Here is a 17,084-nt window from a genome sequence, read left to right on the forward strand (position 1 = left end):
CCATTTAATAGCACACTTTTACGTTTACTGTCTATCATTTCCACTTTACAGTAAAAGAGAAAATATATCAGTCATATCTAAGTTGGTGATTCCACCTAATTTGATATAGGCTGTATGAAATTATTTTTGCAAAACTGCAGATAGCAATTTAAGCATGAATTATAATTCTTTGAATTTGTGTCTGTGAGCTTACTTCATAAACATGCTTGAGAAACATTGTTGTTTCACGAAAATGCTAAGCCGATTTTTTTTCCCTTTATTGCATTTCGATTCCACAACCCTCCCCACCCCCCCTCCATCCGAGTGAGGGGGGGGGGGGGAGTGGCTGGTTGTAACGTAATATGCTGCTCTACAGCCTACAGAAAAGTTAAAAAACATAAGGGGAATAGAAACAATCAAGAAAAAAGGCGGTAAAACAGTGACATTATAAAAAACTGTAAAATGGTGGAAAGTTGTTGAATTTAAAATATAAAACCACTGTGATGACGATGTAGATAAACACAATAAGTAGACAAGCACAATTAAAAAAACAAGGCGGCAGTCTGGTTTCTGTTCACATGAGATAAAAAACACAAGTAGCGACAGTATGGTGGTTGTTCGCAACACTGACAGGGGGTGCACAACACTAACACTCACTTAAAACAGCACTATACAGGTTACACGGTTGCAGATGGGGGGCGGGGGAGGACCTGGACCGATGAGGGGAAAATAAGGTACCCCTTATTTTCCATCCACGTTGCATTTCACTTATTTTTCAAATTAACGTTTCATGTCGTGTCGGCAGATATTCAGGGCGTAAGAATTCAGTTCTCACGCTAGCTGTAGTAAATCCTGGACCGTCTGACGCTGTCCAATATGCTGTTGGGTGAGGCGCGGTGGTTAACCGTAAGTAGTCAGCTGTATGAGCACACCCTGTGTAGGGAAACGACAGCCATTATGGCGCTAAACAAGTGATGTTGTTTAATAAATATTTACTAATATTTTACTACAGGTATTAGGAGAAGCCTTACCGTCCATAAGAACTTTCTTACACCAATATTACCACATTTCTCTTAAAAAAAATGAATAATGTTTAAGCTAACGAAGTTGTACGAATTGTAGATACACGATGTCGACTATGCGCCACACTCACTAGTCGCCAATAGTATGCCTTCTGAGAAAGTTCTGTCGTACAAGACCGTGTTTCTAAAAGGGCTAATTTTGAGTTATTATGTGATATATTGTTTCATTATCGTCAGTTTACGTTGGTTTCGCAAGTAAACATAATAAACGTATCATAATGCCATCTACATACGTATTTCAAGTAATATAGATATCAGCATCGACACTTAGAACTACAGGGTATAGAACTGCACTTTCCAGAGAATTCGATGGTGGTGTTGCATCTTCTGCGAGAGACATCAATTACGAGATGGTCACGGCAAAAGGACCCTATAGCTAGACTGAGGCACTTCTGGAGATTTAATAAAGTGACGGAAGCTGGAAGCAAGCTAGAATACGAATAATGATAGAATATATTTGAAACGAAATTTATTATCAATCCATCAAAAGTCTTCATTGCACCAATCCATGCTAAATTTTGCAAATAATGTTTAACGATACATAGTTTATAGTTTTCGATAGGTCCTCCCTTTGAAATTATACACCATTTGCCGACTAGATTTGATTTGTTCTGAAGTCTTCTGCAGTGCAGAGAAGCATAATATTTAATATTTATTGTGCGACTGCTGGGCTAATAATGGTTTTCCCAAAGTTCTCAGTGAATTCAAACTAAAAATGAAGCAAAATAAATTACAACATTTCTTTGAGAGTCCAAGTACCGTAAAGTTATCAACAGTCGTATTTTGTTGTTTTATTGTCAGCAAAGTCGATTTTCGGTCACTTAGTGACCATCCTCAGTGCTGTAATATACAATTAAAATTGGTAGGCACTGGTATCAAGCTATAACCACAAGCTTAGAGCGATCACATAAACTAAGAAGTGTAAGACGGCAATCCTAGTCTTTTCAAAACTGGGATTTTGCTTACAATTTCGAAAAGAAATTACTAAGGCGTATGTGTAAGGTACCCCTTATTTTTCAATCACGTTGCATTTCACTTATTTTCCAAATTTCCTCAGTGACCGAAAATCGATTTTGCTAGCAATAAAACAACAAAATACGGCCAATGCTGATTTTCCTTCCAGTTCTATCCGCTATTTGGTCGTGGTGCACAAAACACAGCATGTAGTCGCCAATCAATAAGTTATCAATAGTGTTCGGATTAGTTTTACTGCATCGTTGTTGTTAAGCACATATAATTAAGATTAGAAAATTTACCACGTTCTAAGACGAGTCATTTACATTACTGTTTTCTCAGAATTGTTTATCATATTGAGTGAGTACCTTTATTAGTCATATTCGCTCTCAGCTATTTAAAGAGTAAATTCAGCACTGTAGGCTTGTGGAACGCGGCATTGGAAGTGCCAGTACATAAAGGACTGGGGTACTTACATTGGTTCCCTCCCCTTGAGACACAGAAAAGTGTCTACAATCATGGCTGGAATTAGGTGCAAGAGGACGGCTACGACGACATATGCCGACTTCTGTTTGAACATGAAGCCGTAGGAGGGAGAGATACTTTTGATGCTGGGAAAATTTGAGGCATAACGTCCATCTTTTAATATGGTACCAAAGGTCTTTGGATGGCGAGCAGTCGATACACAGTTGTAGACGAGCGGCCGAGGTGCTGGCAGTTGTGTCAGATGTTGCCTGGTGTGTCTGTACCTGCAATAGATAACACAACACAAACAAAAGGAGTAAGTGGGCCGTTCGTTATATGTGATTACTAGTAATGTGTGGGTACAATTTAACATAGATCCGCCACATTTCTTCCCTTCACATTTGTAACGGATGTGGCATTAGTGAGGCACACGATTATGAACTCAATCACTATAACAACCTAAGCACGTGGGCACACTAAAGGAAAATTACAATAAAATTCCACTATTAGAAGAATTATACAAAAACAAGTTGTAATATTCAGGAACCAAATCACCATCGTGTTAAACGATGAAATTATTGAATGGATAAGTAATGGAATTGAAAATCGGCAAACATGATTGGATGAGAATATACACTCATGCTGATAAATTGAGGATAATGCTTATACATGGTGAAACAACGCACTGGTTGGCGGTTTGCGGGTTTAAATCACCTTGGCGTATGACCATGCCGTGAATTTGACCTGCGGTCGTCACACGGTGGCGCTGGCAGCAGTCCACATACGCAGAGGGGTGTTGGCACACGTCAGAGTACGGTACAGCGAGGAAGCGTGCAGACGTTTTCAGACGTGCTAATGGTGACTGTGTTTTAAAAATGGCTCAAAGAACACATATTGATGATGTTATGAGGGGTAGAATACTAGGGCGACTGGAGGCTGGTCAAACACAGCAGGTCGTAGCACGGGTCCTCCCTGTGCCACAAAGTGTGATCTCAAGATTATGGTAACGATTCCAGCAGATAGGAAACGTGTCCAGACGCTACAGTACGGGACGTCCACAGTGTACACCACCACAAGAAAACAGATATCTCACCATCAGTGCCCGCAGACGCAGGTAGCTTTGCTCGGGACCTTACCGCAGCCACTGGAACCGTGGTCTCCAGACACAGTCTACAGACAACTGAACAGACATGATTTATTCGCCCGGATACCTGCAAGGTGCATTCTATTGACCCCTGGTCACAGGAGAGCCCATAAAGCCTGGTGTCAAGAACACAGTACATGGTCATTGGAACAGGGGTCCCAGGTTTGTTCATGGACGAGTCCATATACAGTCTGGACAGTGATCCTCGCCGGTGTTTCATCTGGCGTGAACCGGGAACCAGATACCAACCCCTTAATGTCCTTGAAAGGGACCTGTGCGGAGGCCATGGTTTGATGGTGTGGGTTAGGATTTGATTGGGGCACGTACACCCCTGCATGTCTTTGACAGAGGAACTGTAACAGGTCAGGTGTATCGGGACGTCATTTTGCACCAGTATGTCGCCTTTTGAGGGGTGTAGTGGGTTCCACCTTCCTCCTGATGGATGATAACACACGGCCCCACAGAGCTGCCATCGTATACCTTGAAACAGAAGATATCAGGCGAATGGTGTGGCCTGCCTGTTGTCCAGACCTAAACCCTATCGAGGTCTGGGATGCTCTCGGTCGACGGATCGCTTCACGTCTTCAAACCCCTAGGACACTTCAGGAGCTCCGACAGGCACTGGTGCAAGAATGGGAGGCTGTACCCCAGCAGCTGCTCGGCCACCTGATCCAGAGTATGCCAACCCGTTGTGCGGCCTGCGTAGGTGTGCGTGGTGATCATATCCCATATTGTTGTCGGGGTACATGCGTAGGAAACAGTGGCGTTTCGTAGCATATGTGTTTTGGGACGGTTTTCTCAACTTATCACCAGTACCGTGGTCTTACAGATCTGTGTCGTGTGTGTTCCCTATGTGCCTATGCCATTAGCGCCAGTTTTGTGTGGTGCCACGTTGTGTGTTGCCACATTCTGCAATTATCCTTAAGTTATGAGCATGAGTGTAGATTGCGTCCTGAAAAATATGGCTTACTAAGATTCTTATTGCTTCACACCTATTTGGAAAGGGCTATTTAAGAACGCATTGATAGGATACGATCGTGGAGAGTTCTCACCAAACCCCGCGAACTACTTCACCATAACTCTCGTAACGAGTGTCTTCCTGCGCACCAAGCCGCTTATTCGGGAAGAACCATGCGGCTGAGGGGATTGCAAAGATGCTCTACCCCACCAAAACAGAACTGTCACCCGCCTGGTTGGGGGCTCAAAGGTCATCGTGACATAGGCAGCAAGTCACAGACTCACCATGTGTAACAAAGATTCATGAGATATAAAATTAAGCACGGTGGAATAGCAGTCACGTCTCATTCTTAATGATGTAAGCTGTATCCAGTGGGTCCAGATAACTTGGAATGGCAGAGGTTTTTGCTGAATCCTCTGTTAAGTCATGACAAAACACACTTTTACAACACAACTATTACAGTAACAAAACAAAGTACACTTCTAACAAGGAACCCCTTGAGTGCAAAGTCGCAAGTTCAGTCTGTAGTTAGGCTCACGTGTAGACATCAACCTTCAATGGCATGTATGTATAACGTTTCACAAAATGAATATCATCAATATTCAAGAAATGTTCAAAACAAGCCATTACTTGCACCATGAAGACCTAATGAGAAATGGTGCTACGGTAATTACAAAGGTTCGCATCATCATGATCGATGGCGAACTCCTTGGGAGCTACAAAGCGTACAGGATGTTCAGCTGGATATTCGCTCTTAAGGAACGAAGTATATTGGTGAAACGGGGTGATAGGAACTGACGGAATGTGATGGCATGCAACCGTATGCAAAACATTGTGTAGTGGAGCTTATCGTGAAAGTGGCTATTCTTTAAGGCGTAGCTGCTGATAGTGCAACAAAATGTTTTATAACACGGAAAAACAAACGTCGAAAGGCTGTATTTGTTCGGTGGTTCCATGTGGTATGAACTGAAATGTCATACACTGTTCAGGAGGGATAATTTGCTCTAAGGAAGTATGATTTTTATGCGCAGACCAGGAATGAAGCAAAAGCAATTTATTTTGACCAGCTATTGGCCAAAAGCAGTGCTCGTACCATAGTTGTAGTTCTCTTACGCTCATTTTCCCACTCTTTCTTGCTGTGATTTAAATATTCCCCACCGCCGATGAAAGATCATAAACACGATCGTAGCCGGCCGTCGCGGCCGAGCCGTTCTAGGCGCTTCAGTCCGGAACCGCGCTGCTGCTACGATCGCAGGTTCGAATCCTGCCTCGGGCAAAGATGTGTGTAATTTCCTTAGGTTAGTTAGGTTTAAGTAGTTCTAAGTTCTCGGGGACTGATGACCTCAGATGTTAAGTCCCATAGAGCCATTTGAACCATTTAGAAACGTTTGTAGGGGAAGACCGTCTCCAACTTTTTGCAGCACACTAAATAATTTTACAGCCAATTTACCATCCTGATTAACAGTCGGCGTCATTGTATACGAATGAGTTAAGGCATTGATAGTTTATCTTGCTACAGCACTCTTGGTGCATCTGACTTCCAGGGTTGCTTTCATATGCATTCCATCTTCAAATCTCGACTCGTCGGAGATGAGAACAAATTCCTTACAGAGCGATGGGATAAGTTTGTTTAGCTCATCAACAGATTTTTGGGCCGATTCTGCAGGTTTCAGTGCATCGCCAAGTTGATGCTTTGTTTGAAACGCCGTTATCTTACGTCTTCCCGTTCCGTAGCACTCTTTGAAGTTACGTAATCACCCACTGCTCCCCTAGAAATCACTTTAATATATGATGTGCGTATCGTATTGGCTCACATCATGCACATCCTGTAAATTGTATCGAAAGTCCTTGAAAGGCATCAACACAGTTTTTATAACACGTGGATCTTGTCCTCTTCCCTTGAATATCTATATATATATAATTTTTCTTACGTTCTGCACGTTCATATTGCTGCGGACTTATTCGGAATCTGATCATGACTTTATTTTATTTTATTTTATTTGTGTGTGTGGCGCTGCGGATGATCCTCTATGTATGTAATTATGTTTAGTATCCGCTGCCCTTTACTACACCTATTTCAGTATCACCTTCACTTGTTAAGCACCTCTTGTCATTGTACTTCTCATGCACATTGTCCGTACGGTCGACACCACACATTCCACTGACTCATCTTCCATAAAAGCTAATACGAGGTGCATTCAAGTTCTAAGGCCTCCGATTTTTTTTCTAATTAACTACTCACCCGAAATCGATGAAACTGGCGTTACTTCTCGACGTAATCGCCCTGCAGACGTACACATTTTTCACAACGCTGACGCCATAATTCCATGGCAGCGGCGAAGGCTTCTTTAGGAGTCTGTTTTGACCACTGGAAAATCGCTGAGGCAACAGCAGCACGGCTGGTGAATGTGCGGCCACGGAGAGTGTCTTTCATTGTTGGAAAAAGCCAAAAGTCACTAGGAGCCAGGTCAGGTGAGTAGGGAGCATGAGGAATCACTTCAAAGTTGTTATCACGAAGAAACTGTTGCGTAACGTTAGCTCGGTGTGCGTGTGCGTTGTCTTGGTGAAACAGCACACGCGCAGCCCTTCCCGGACGTTTTTGTTGCAGTGCAGGAAGGTATTTGTTCTTCAAACCATTTTCGTAGGATGCACCTGTTACCGTAGTACCCTTTGGAACGCAATGGGTAAGGATTACGCCCTCGCTGTCCCAGAACATGGACACCATCATTTTTTTCAGCACTGCCGGTTACCCGATATTTTTTTGGTGGCGGTGAATCTGTGTGCTTCCATTGAGCTGACTGGCGCTTTATTTCTGGATTGAAAAATGGCATCCACGTCTCATCCATTGTCACAACCGACAAAAAGAAAGTCCCATTCATGCTGTCATTGCACGTCAACACTGCTTGGCAACATGCCACACGGGCAGCCATGTGGTCGTCCGTCAGCATTCGTGGCACCCACCTGGATGACACTTTTCGCATTTTCAGGTCGTCATGCAGGATTGTGTGCACAGAACCTACAGAAATTCCAACTCTGGAGGTGATCTGTTCAAGAGTCATTCAACGATCCCCCAAAACAATTCTCTCCACTTTCTCGATCATGTCATCAGACCGGCTTGTGCGAGCTCGAGGTTGTTTCGGTTTGTCGTCACACGATGTTCTGCCTTCATTAAACTGTCGCACCCACGAACGCACTTTCGACACATCCATAACTCACATGTCTCCTTCAACTGTCGATGAATTTCAATTGGTTTCACACCACGCAAATTCAGAAAACGAATGATTGCACACTGTTCAAGTAAGGAAAACGTCGCCATTGTATTTAAAACAGTTCTCATTCTCGCCGCTGGCGGTAAAATTCCATCTGCCGTACGGTGCTGCCTTCTCTGGGACGTATTGACAATGAACGCGGCCTCATTTTAAAACAATGCGCATGTTTCTATCTCTTTCCAGTCCGGAGAAAAAAAATCGGAGGCCTTAGAACTTGAATGCACCTCGTACTTAATCTGTCACTTTTTCTCACTCTGCGAAATTTCTTGGTTTCTTTTGTAACAAAATGTCAGCTTCATGAATCGTCGTTGTACATATAATGCAGTGTTTACTTTATTGCCATTGCTCTGCCTTGTATCAACACCACTAGCACCGTTGTGAGTTACTCGTCGACTAAGCAGTTCAACTACCCTCGGTAGCCTCGTGTTATGCTCACCGTTGGAGACCTCCAGTCCCACCCCTTGTTGCCATTAGCAGCCAATATTGTGTTTGCGTGGTCGGGGCGTCGAATACCATAAACATCATTGGCCTTTTGCGACCTCCTACTCAAGGGGATCCTAGTAAGTATCTCCATCCCTTGGTAACTGACAACCGTCTATCCTGGACAATATCTCGAGGAGCAGTTCGTATGCAGCCAACAGTAGCCACAGCGAAGTGGTGCCTCGTGAGCCGCTGTTGGCAGCGCAGCGGCGGATGTGGCTCACGGCGAAAACGGTAGAACTCGGCGGCTGGCAGGAACGGCAGCGGTCTCGTCAGGCGTGGTCCGCGGTTCTAGATCGCCGGAGTCCGGGACGTGGCTGACCTTCTCTACAGCTGCTGCTGGAACTCCAAGGGCTGTCTTGGTCCTCTGAAGGTGGCGGAGTTCGCAAGACGAAGTGTTTTGCCTCCCACGCAAGCGATAATATGGTTCATTGATTTTTCGAACTCTTTGGTTTTGTCTATAGAGGCTTCCTACGCAATGAGGAGATGAGGCCATCTTTTTGTGACGCTGCGATGGATCTTTCGGTCCAGTGTCCTTATCTTCATGTTCCTTAACTGTCGTGTCTTAGAATAAAAGGTATGGGTAGTCGATCGGAAACTGTCTTGCAGGTGTGGGACTTCTGCGATGTCGTGGGCGACACAGATGGAAAGTCTCTTGGTAGGTGCGTAGCCAGGTGGAGAGCGCAATTTTGCAGGCGTTGGAGCTTCTTCATGTGTTCTTCGGCTGCCTTCTCCCCAGACGACTGCAGCATACTCAGCCACAGGGCGGAGCAGCGTCTCGTGACATCGAGACGTGGGGGAAGTGTGGGAGTCGGGTTCAGCAGAGGATAGAGCTTGCGTAAACGATATGTGCGCTTGAATTTCAGTTGTTGACGGAGGATGTCAAATTGATTCGATATTTCTGGATTTCAAGAAGACTTTTGACACCGTAATTCACAAGCGACTTCTAATCAAATTAAGCGTCTATGGAATATCGCCTCAGTTGTGCTACTGGATTCGTGATATCCTGCCAAAAAGGTCACAGTTTGTAGTAACCGATGGAAAGTCATCAAGTAGAGGAAGTGTTGTAGGCCCTCAGTTGTTCCTCATCTACATAAACAACTTAGGAGACAATCAGAGTAGCACTCTTTGATTTTTATCGATTATGCTGTCATTTACAGTATTATAAAGTCATCAAATGATCAAATCAAATTGAAAAATGAATCAGACAAGATATCTGTATGATGCGAAAATGGCAATGGACTCGAAATAATGAAAAGTGTGAAGTCATCCACATGAATACAAAAGTAATATGCTAAATTTCGGTTACACGACAAATCGCACAAACCTAAAGGCTGCAGACTCAATTAAAATCTTAGGGATTACAATTACGAATAACTTGAGTTGCAATGATCACATAGATAATGTTGTGGATAAAGGAAACCAAAGACTGCGATTTATTGGCCGAACACTTAGAAAAGGCCTACAAAAGAGATTGCGTACACTGTGCTTGCACGTCTTCTTCTAGAGTACTGCTGTGCGGTGTGGGATTCGCATCGAATGAGGACGGAGGACGTCGAAAAAGTTCAAAGAAGGGCAGCTCGTTTTGTACTACCGCGTAATAGGGGAGAGACCAGCACTGGTATGGTACCTGAATTGGGGCAGCAGTCATTAAAATAAAGGCGTTTTTTCGTTGGGGCAGGATCTAGTCTTGAAATATCAATCATTAATTTTTTTTTACAGTGGCCCCCAATCTACATAGGGAAGAATGACCATCTTAATAAAATAAGAGGAGGTAGAGCTCGTACAGAAAAATTTAAGTATTCGTTTTCTCGGGCTCTATTTGAGAGCATAACTGTGGAGAAATAGCTTGAAGGTGGTACGACGAACCCTCTATCAGGCATTTAATTGTGAACTGCAGAGTAATCATACGGATGTAGATGTGCTAACACCTGGTAAGTGGACGATCCAGAGTCACGCCGCCATGGGACAGGGCTGCTGCCGACGTCAGGCGTCACATCGTCCGGAATGGCACGACGAGTGACCACCAGGAATTGCGTCATCGATCAGTTAAGGCGGAACTTGACAGCCAGCTCGGCGGAAATAACAAGAACTGACGAGAAAAATACGTCGTTGAAAAGATAAAAGACCAGTCAACTCGTCTTTTTAAGAAATTATACAAGTATCGCGAACATGACCGAGAACTTGCGAATGTAGGCCAAGCCCTACCACAACGTTGGCACAAATACAAGGCGCCTAGAGCCATTATTGCACCCCCACAGGAGCATCAAAGATGATGTAATGTTCAGTTATTTGGTGTAGTTACTGTCCATCACTCATACGACTGCATAACCAACACCCTCAAGGACCCACAGAGAGCCCAAGGCCCTTTGCAAGCGATTACACAATAAAGTAAAACCATTTCTCACACCTTGCCACTCCAGAAGAAAAAATCGCCAAAGGCGATCACTCTTTGCACACAACATGCAAAAAAAAAAAAGAAAGAAAAAAAAGCTCACTCGTCTAGTGTGTCACTGGCGATCTGCAGTTGGCGGCGGAGGGCGGCGGCGTTCGTGCTTCTGCTGTACAGCGCCGTATCGTCAGCGTAGTGAGCTGCCTGGACGCGGACTAACTTGGGCTTCCTGCCGTCTAGGTATGAGTTTATGAGGCGAACGTGGGACGTCAGTACCCATTGTACTAGTATTTTGAACATGAGGCCGGGGTGCCTGACGCTGTCAAATGCTCGTCAGACACCCAGGAAGACTGCACCGAAGTACTCACAGTGAGATATTGCTTCGAAGGCCTCTTCAGCCGGGCACAGAAGCTGACATTCTGTCGGGTGGCCTCCGCTGTAGCCTTATTCTGTGTAGTCCATACCGTTCGGTTCCGTGCGTTAGCCTCGGTAGCGACCTCATTTTCCATTCGTCAGCCAAGGTTGCTATTCCGTACACTACTGAGGCCTGTTAACGATCGGCCCACCTGCTATGCTGAGAGGTGGTGACGTGTTGGTAAGGCTGTTTGTTTGGTCCAGTGCGGTTTGACTGCTCAATTATTTTTTTTTTTTTAGAAATATTGTGTGATTTTCAGTTTTGGATGTGGAGTTCATATACGTTACTACTCATGCATTTCAGCCAAGAATCATGGAGGTGGACATGGTGCAACTGGCGCTGTTAAGGAGAAGGCAAGAGCAACGAACACGAGCAAGGCAGCTCGAGGAAATGTGGCACCGTGCACATTGGCAATATAATCTGTGGGACGAGACGTACCCTTTGAAAAGCCTGACAGCAACATTGTCGCAAGGTACTGATTGAGCATGAAGGACGCCCATACTTTGGTTTAGGAACTGCGGCCTTACATGAGAACCCATCAAAGGTGTACAGCCATCTTTTGTATGTGAAGGTATCTTTGTTTAGCAAGTCATGAAATGAGTAAATCAGTTGGAAAAAGCCTTATCAGTCATCAAATGTTTAACAAAGATAGTTATTCCGAGGAAGGGTAGACATACTGCTCGAAACCAGTCAATAATAAAGTCTTACAGCATCCTGGTAGCAGGTTTTATTTCACATATACCACACACAATGGCAATGCCACAAAGCTATTGTCTCTGGGATGTGAATATAGTAACCTTCTCGTCTACTTCCGCCATTTCCACTGGAAACTTAAATGACCAACACTACTCACTGTAAATATACTTTCCGAAAACAACAATGGGATTAGCATGTCTGGTAGTTGTGTCAGCTGGCCGCGTCGGGTGTCGAACCCTGTACACTGTGGACACTGCGCTGCACTGTGCGAGATGCGCAGTCGTCAAGAGAGCATGCCAGCGGCTGTGGTCACTTGTCTTTGATTCGCTGGCGCAGGGAAAGATGGCAACAGGGCACGGGCCCACCTCAGTTCCTCGGGTAGCATACCGACTCGCTACCGAACGTCTTACGAAAATGTACAGAGGCTCGGTTGCAGTAACTCTACTGCTCGGAGTGCTCACGTATCGAACCATTGACAGAGCGACCGAATGATAAAGAATAAGGCTACATACCTCCTATGGATGGAGCGTGGACCTATGTAGGTGCCTGCAGAAGGATACGGCGTGGTACCATGTGAACAAGTGACAGCACCAACGAAAATGGTGCCCACTGATGGCAGCACTGCACGCTGCAAATCGCACGCGATATAGTGGCGAATCTGTCGCCCCTACACGCTGTGGCAGCTGCTGGAGGCTCGATTGCATACAGTGCCTCGCCTCGTCTATTTAGTAACAACTTCGTAGATGAGGCAGGGGCCATACCTGGCCTTTTAACAAACAAGTGTGGTGGTTGAAGTGTGCAGGGGTAGCCCTGCATAAAGTACAGTATTGATAATCCATTCAAAACAGCAAGTTGACAACAGTAACCTACTACCACACCTCCACGACCGTGCCCCTACTGTTGCCGATCACTGGATCATAGAAAAGCCAGCTGCTTCTGGTACCTGACCACCATCACCACAATGTCGGTGGTGCTCTCATCAAATTTTGTTGGGCACCAAAAGTCACAAATAGCTCACCTTCTTTGTGGACTTTGCCTTAGGAGTAGACTTTGGACTGTGTTTGGTTGGTTGATTTGGGGGAGGGAACCAAACAGCGAGGTCATTGCTCCCATCGGAGTAGAAAAGGGTGGAGAAGGAAACCAGCTGTGCCTTTTCAAAAGAACCATCCCCGTATTTACCTGAAGCGATTTAGGGGAATCATGGAAAACCTAAATCAAGATGGCCAGACACAGGCTTGAACCATCGTCCTGTGTGCTAACCACTGCACTACCTCGCTCGGTGGACTTTTTCTTCTCGCTTCTGACAGGTACGTCAATATTCAATAAGGGAGCCCAGTAAGAGGGTCAGAGCCCAGTAAGATGGTCATAAACTACATTACAACAAAGTTTTAACGTTCGGACGACGAATCGTCACACCTGAAATTATAGTATGTGCAACTAAACTGTTCCCCAAAAAGATCAGTGATTGATCCAAAACTTCGAAGGTCAATTATCCATATGTATTACTAAGCGCCGGCAGCGGTGGTCTCGCGGTTAAGGCGCTCAGTCCGGAACCGCGCTACTGCTACGGTCGCAGGTTCGAATCCTGCCTCGGGCATGGATGTGTGTGATGTCCTTAGGTTAGTTAGGTTTAAGTAGTTCTAAGTTCTAGGGGACTGATGACCATCGATGTTAAGTCCCATAGTGCTCAGAGCCATTTGAACCATATTACTAAGCGAATGTCCAGAGTGTGGTACTATATGCAGGTCGCCTATTTAACGGTTTCCAGTGGTAACAAGAATTTGATTTTCACGTAATTACTGGCCGAATTTAAAATTGTAAAATGCTTTTGTAATCTGCTCAAGAGACGTTTTAATATGTATCTTCTTCACCACTGACTCTGTTCACAACACACTTTGCAGAAGTATCTACAGATGTCACTGAATACACATGAGAAGTTATAACATTGCTCCAAACACAGTTCAGGAAATATGACGTCACATACATTGATATGCGAGAAATATTTATCCAGTGTTCTATACTGAGAGCCCTTATCGACTTCCAACAAAGTTTAAGCAAAATTTCAAATGTTTTTCTTTCAAATTTTCCTCATTTCAACGCTTAACTCCAAATATTTAATATAAATTCGTTTGTAAAGTAACTAGAGGTTTAAGGATGTTTTATACAAAGGGCGTTCAAAAAGTTTTGCACAGTCGTATCTAATTTTTTTTTTTTTTTTTTTTTTGCAGGAGGACAATGAAATTTTTTGTGAACATACTTGGAACATTTGGCTATAAGTTGGTAAAAAAAAGTATTTTCTTTTAGTTAGAGGTGAGCCATAATGGATCGTGAAGTAGATATTAGGTTGCTAGAACGGTCGGTGATGGAGTTTCTCTTCAAGACCGGCGATGACTCGGCCACATCGATTCACAGGAAGTTGCTCGCTGTTAATGGGCAGGACACAGTGGATCAGTGGATCGCAGCAGTATCCATCGGTGGTTGCAGAGGTTTAAAGAAAGTGATCTCTCTCTACTGGACAATCCACGATACGGTAGACCATCGACGGCAGTGAGTGATGTGAATAAGGAGACCATTGATCAAATCATCCGCAATGACAGATGTGTGACGACACGACAGCCTGCTGAAATGACTCGTTTGTTCAAATGGCTCTGAGCACTATGGGACTTAACATCCGTGGTCATCAGTCCCTTAGAACTTACAACTACTTAAACCTAACTAACCTAAGGACATCACACACATCCATGCCCGAGGCAGGATTCGAACCTGCGACCGTAGCAGTCGCGCGGTTCCGGACTGACTCGTTTGTCATTGGGTAGTGTGATATCAGTGGTACAGTCACTAAGATACAGAAAAATCTGTGTACGTTGGTTGTGTAGATTATTGACAATAGAAATGAAAACGATGAGGAAGAATGTGTGCGAGGGTCTCATGAAGACCTTTACTGAAGAGTGGAAACAGTATTTTGACGGCGTCATTATCCAGGATGAAACATGGTTGTTTTTGTCAAAACCTGAGAGCAAAACCCAATCCATGGAGTGGCGTCACCTGGGTTCCCCTCGGAAGAAGAAACCAAGACTTTCACGAACAGCAGGCCGAAAGGTGATGGCCTCCTTCTTCTGGGATCACTGTGGTGTCATTTTCATTTACTTTGGAACCTGGTTCCACAATTAACTGGGACCGTTACTGTTTGTCACTGGACAAGCTGCGACGTGCCATCAAGACCCAAAGACTACAGCTTCAGGGGTCAGCTTATCAGACTACACCATGACAATGCCAAACCCCATACAGCCCTTATGACGCAGGAGAAAATCAGGAAAATGGATTGGAAAATTGTTCCTCATCCTCCCTACAGCGCGTACTTGGCTCCCTCTGATTTTTACCTCTTTGGTGATCTGAAGGCGCGGTAAAACATTTGAGAGTGAGGAAGACCTTATTTCCGGTGTCAAGCGATGGTGTAAAATTCAATCCTCAGAATTTTTCCAAAGTACTTTTACATCATGGAAAGAACGTTCGACCAGATGCGTCACGACTCGCATTCGGGAGGACGACGGTTCAATCCCGCGTCCGGCCATCCTGAGTTAGGTTTACCGTGATTTCCCTAAATCGCTGCAGGCAAATGCCGGGATGGTTCCTTTCAAAGGGCACGGCCGACTTCCTTCCCCGTCCTTCCCTAATCCGATGAGACCGATGACCTCGCTGTCTCGTCTTCTTCCCCAAAACAACCCAACCGAAACCCAGATGCGTCACAGCTGATGGAGGCTACATTGAGTAGGCTCAATGTATAACTAAATGTTCCAAGGGTGGTTACAAAAAATGTCATTCTCCTCCTGCAAAAAATAAAAAAATTTGAGAAGACTGTTCAAAACTTTTTTAACGCCCTTTGTACAGTCGTGGACAAAACGAGAGAGACCCCTCGCCTTTTCGTTATGCTGACCCGCACAGCTTTAAAGTCTACTACACAGCATAACAGGCAAGGCGACGAAGTGCTACCAACATACTATGTACAGGCGAGAAATTGAAAAACTATCAGAAATTTGTCAGACTGTTTTCAATCATGTGTAAGACTATATTAATGCTGATTAGTGTGTTAAACACAATACATAAATATAAGATATAAATGAAAGAAGAAACGCTAATTAGTATGAACTTTACTAAGAAAAATAAATTTCAGCTTATCGAGATAACGTAACTGTTTTAGTAAGACAAAGTACCCCAGATCGTTACGAATTAGCAAAATATTACGCGCATTCGGCCGCGAAATTGTCTGTGTCAACGTTCAGACCAGTCATACTGGATTACCGTTGCTGACCTACCATGAAAGTGTGCAAATTAATCAATGCGTGGAGATTCATAACGAAATCCAGTTAAAAATCATTCAGTGCCACACTTAAGTCAATTCAGTTATTGACAGAAGCGGAAAAAGTAGGCAGTAACAAGTATGAAATTCTATAAGAGTTTCACATCGACATCCACAGGGCGCCTGTACAGGATAAAGGTAGCAATAAAACGTATTGGGGGCGCGAGAATTTCTTAAAATTCCTTTACTGATAGTCTATCTGCCTCCATCGAGATTAGAACCAAAAACAAACCAGACCTCCCTTGCAGTAGCAAACACCTTTGACTACGCTAGCAGACAACCCAGGCAAAAAGCCCTCTATTATTACCCCAGAAATGAATAAGCCGGCAATTTCACAATAAAATGGCAAACTAATCTGCATTTTCTGTTGATAAGAGCTTTCTGGGCTCAAAAACATGAATTGTCTACCTTTATGTCACCGCTTATGTGACAATCATTCGGGATGTTTATCGAAATAACAAAATACTGTTATTAGCGAGTAAATTTAGTAGGATAATGCTGCACCACCCCAGGAAATAAAGTGTGACGTAGCTGCCAAACGTATTCTACATTGTGGCTACGAAGTCTTTCGCGACGTATTTCTTGAGTAAAAATCTCTCGGTGTACATGCTGCGTCAAATCAGGATAAAACTCCAAGCTTTCGACCACTACCTCCATGGTCGTCGTCAGGGCTAAAACTGACTGTCGTGAACTTTTTTTTTTGTTTTTTTTTTGTTTTTTTAGTGTGTGGTGGTGCTGAAGTCTGATCAACTTCGTTGATTTTTACTTCTGTAGGGAATGGAAGGGGTAAAAATTTTCTCTTTATTTATTTATTCTTCTTTCAGCTTTAGTTTGGGCACACAGAAGGGTCCTTTAACTCGCTGCTTTTGGTGTGTGTTTGAAAACATGTGTGT

At 44.1% G+C, this 17,084-nt stretch overlaps 1 protein-coding gene across 1 annotated transcript in view; it reads right to left on the minus strand.

Moving 5' to 3' along the window:
* The window catches only part of LOC126203663 (fatty acyl-CoA reductase 1-like), a 169,486-nt gene that overhangs the window by 44,652 nt on the left and 107,750 nt on the right, over positions 1-17,084 (minus strand). Inside the window, exon 7 of the mRNA XM_049938030.1 lies at positions 2,492-2,764. Coding sequence (XP_049793987.1) covers positions 2,492-2,764 — 273 coding nt within the window. The remainder of the gene's footprint in view (positions 1-2,491; positions 2,765-17,084) is intronic.

The sequence above is a fragment of the Schistocerca nitens genome, chromosome 9 (assembly GCF_023898315.1).
Source record: "Schistocerca nitens isolate TAMUIC-IGC-003100 chromosome 9, iqSchNite1.1, whole genome shotgun sequence".
Lineage (NCBI taxonomy): Eukaryota > Metazoa > Arthropoda > Insecta > Orthoptera > Acrididae > Schistocerca > Schistocerca nitens.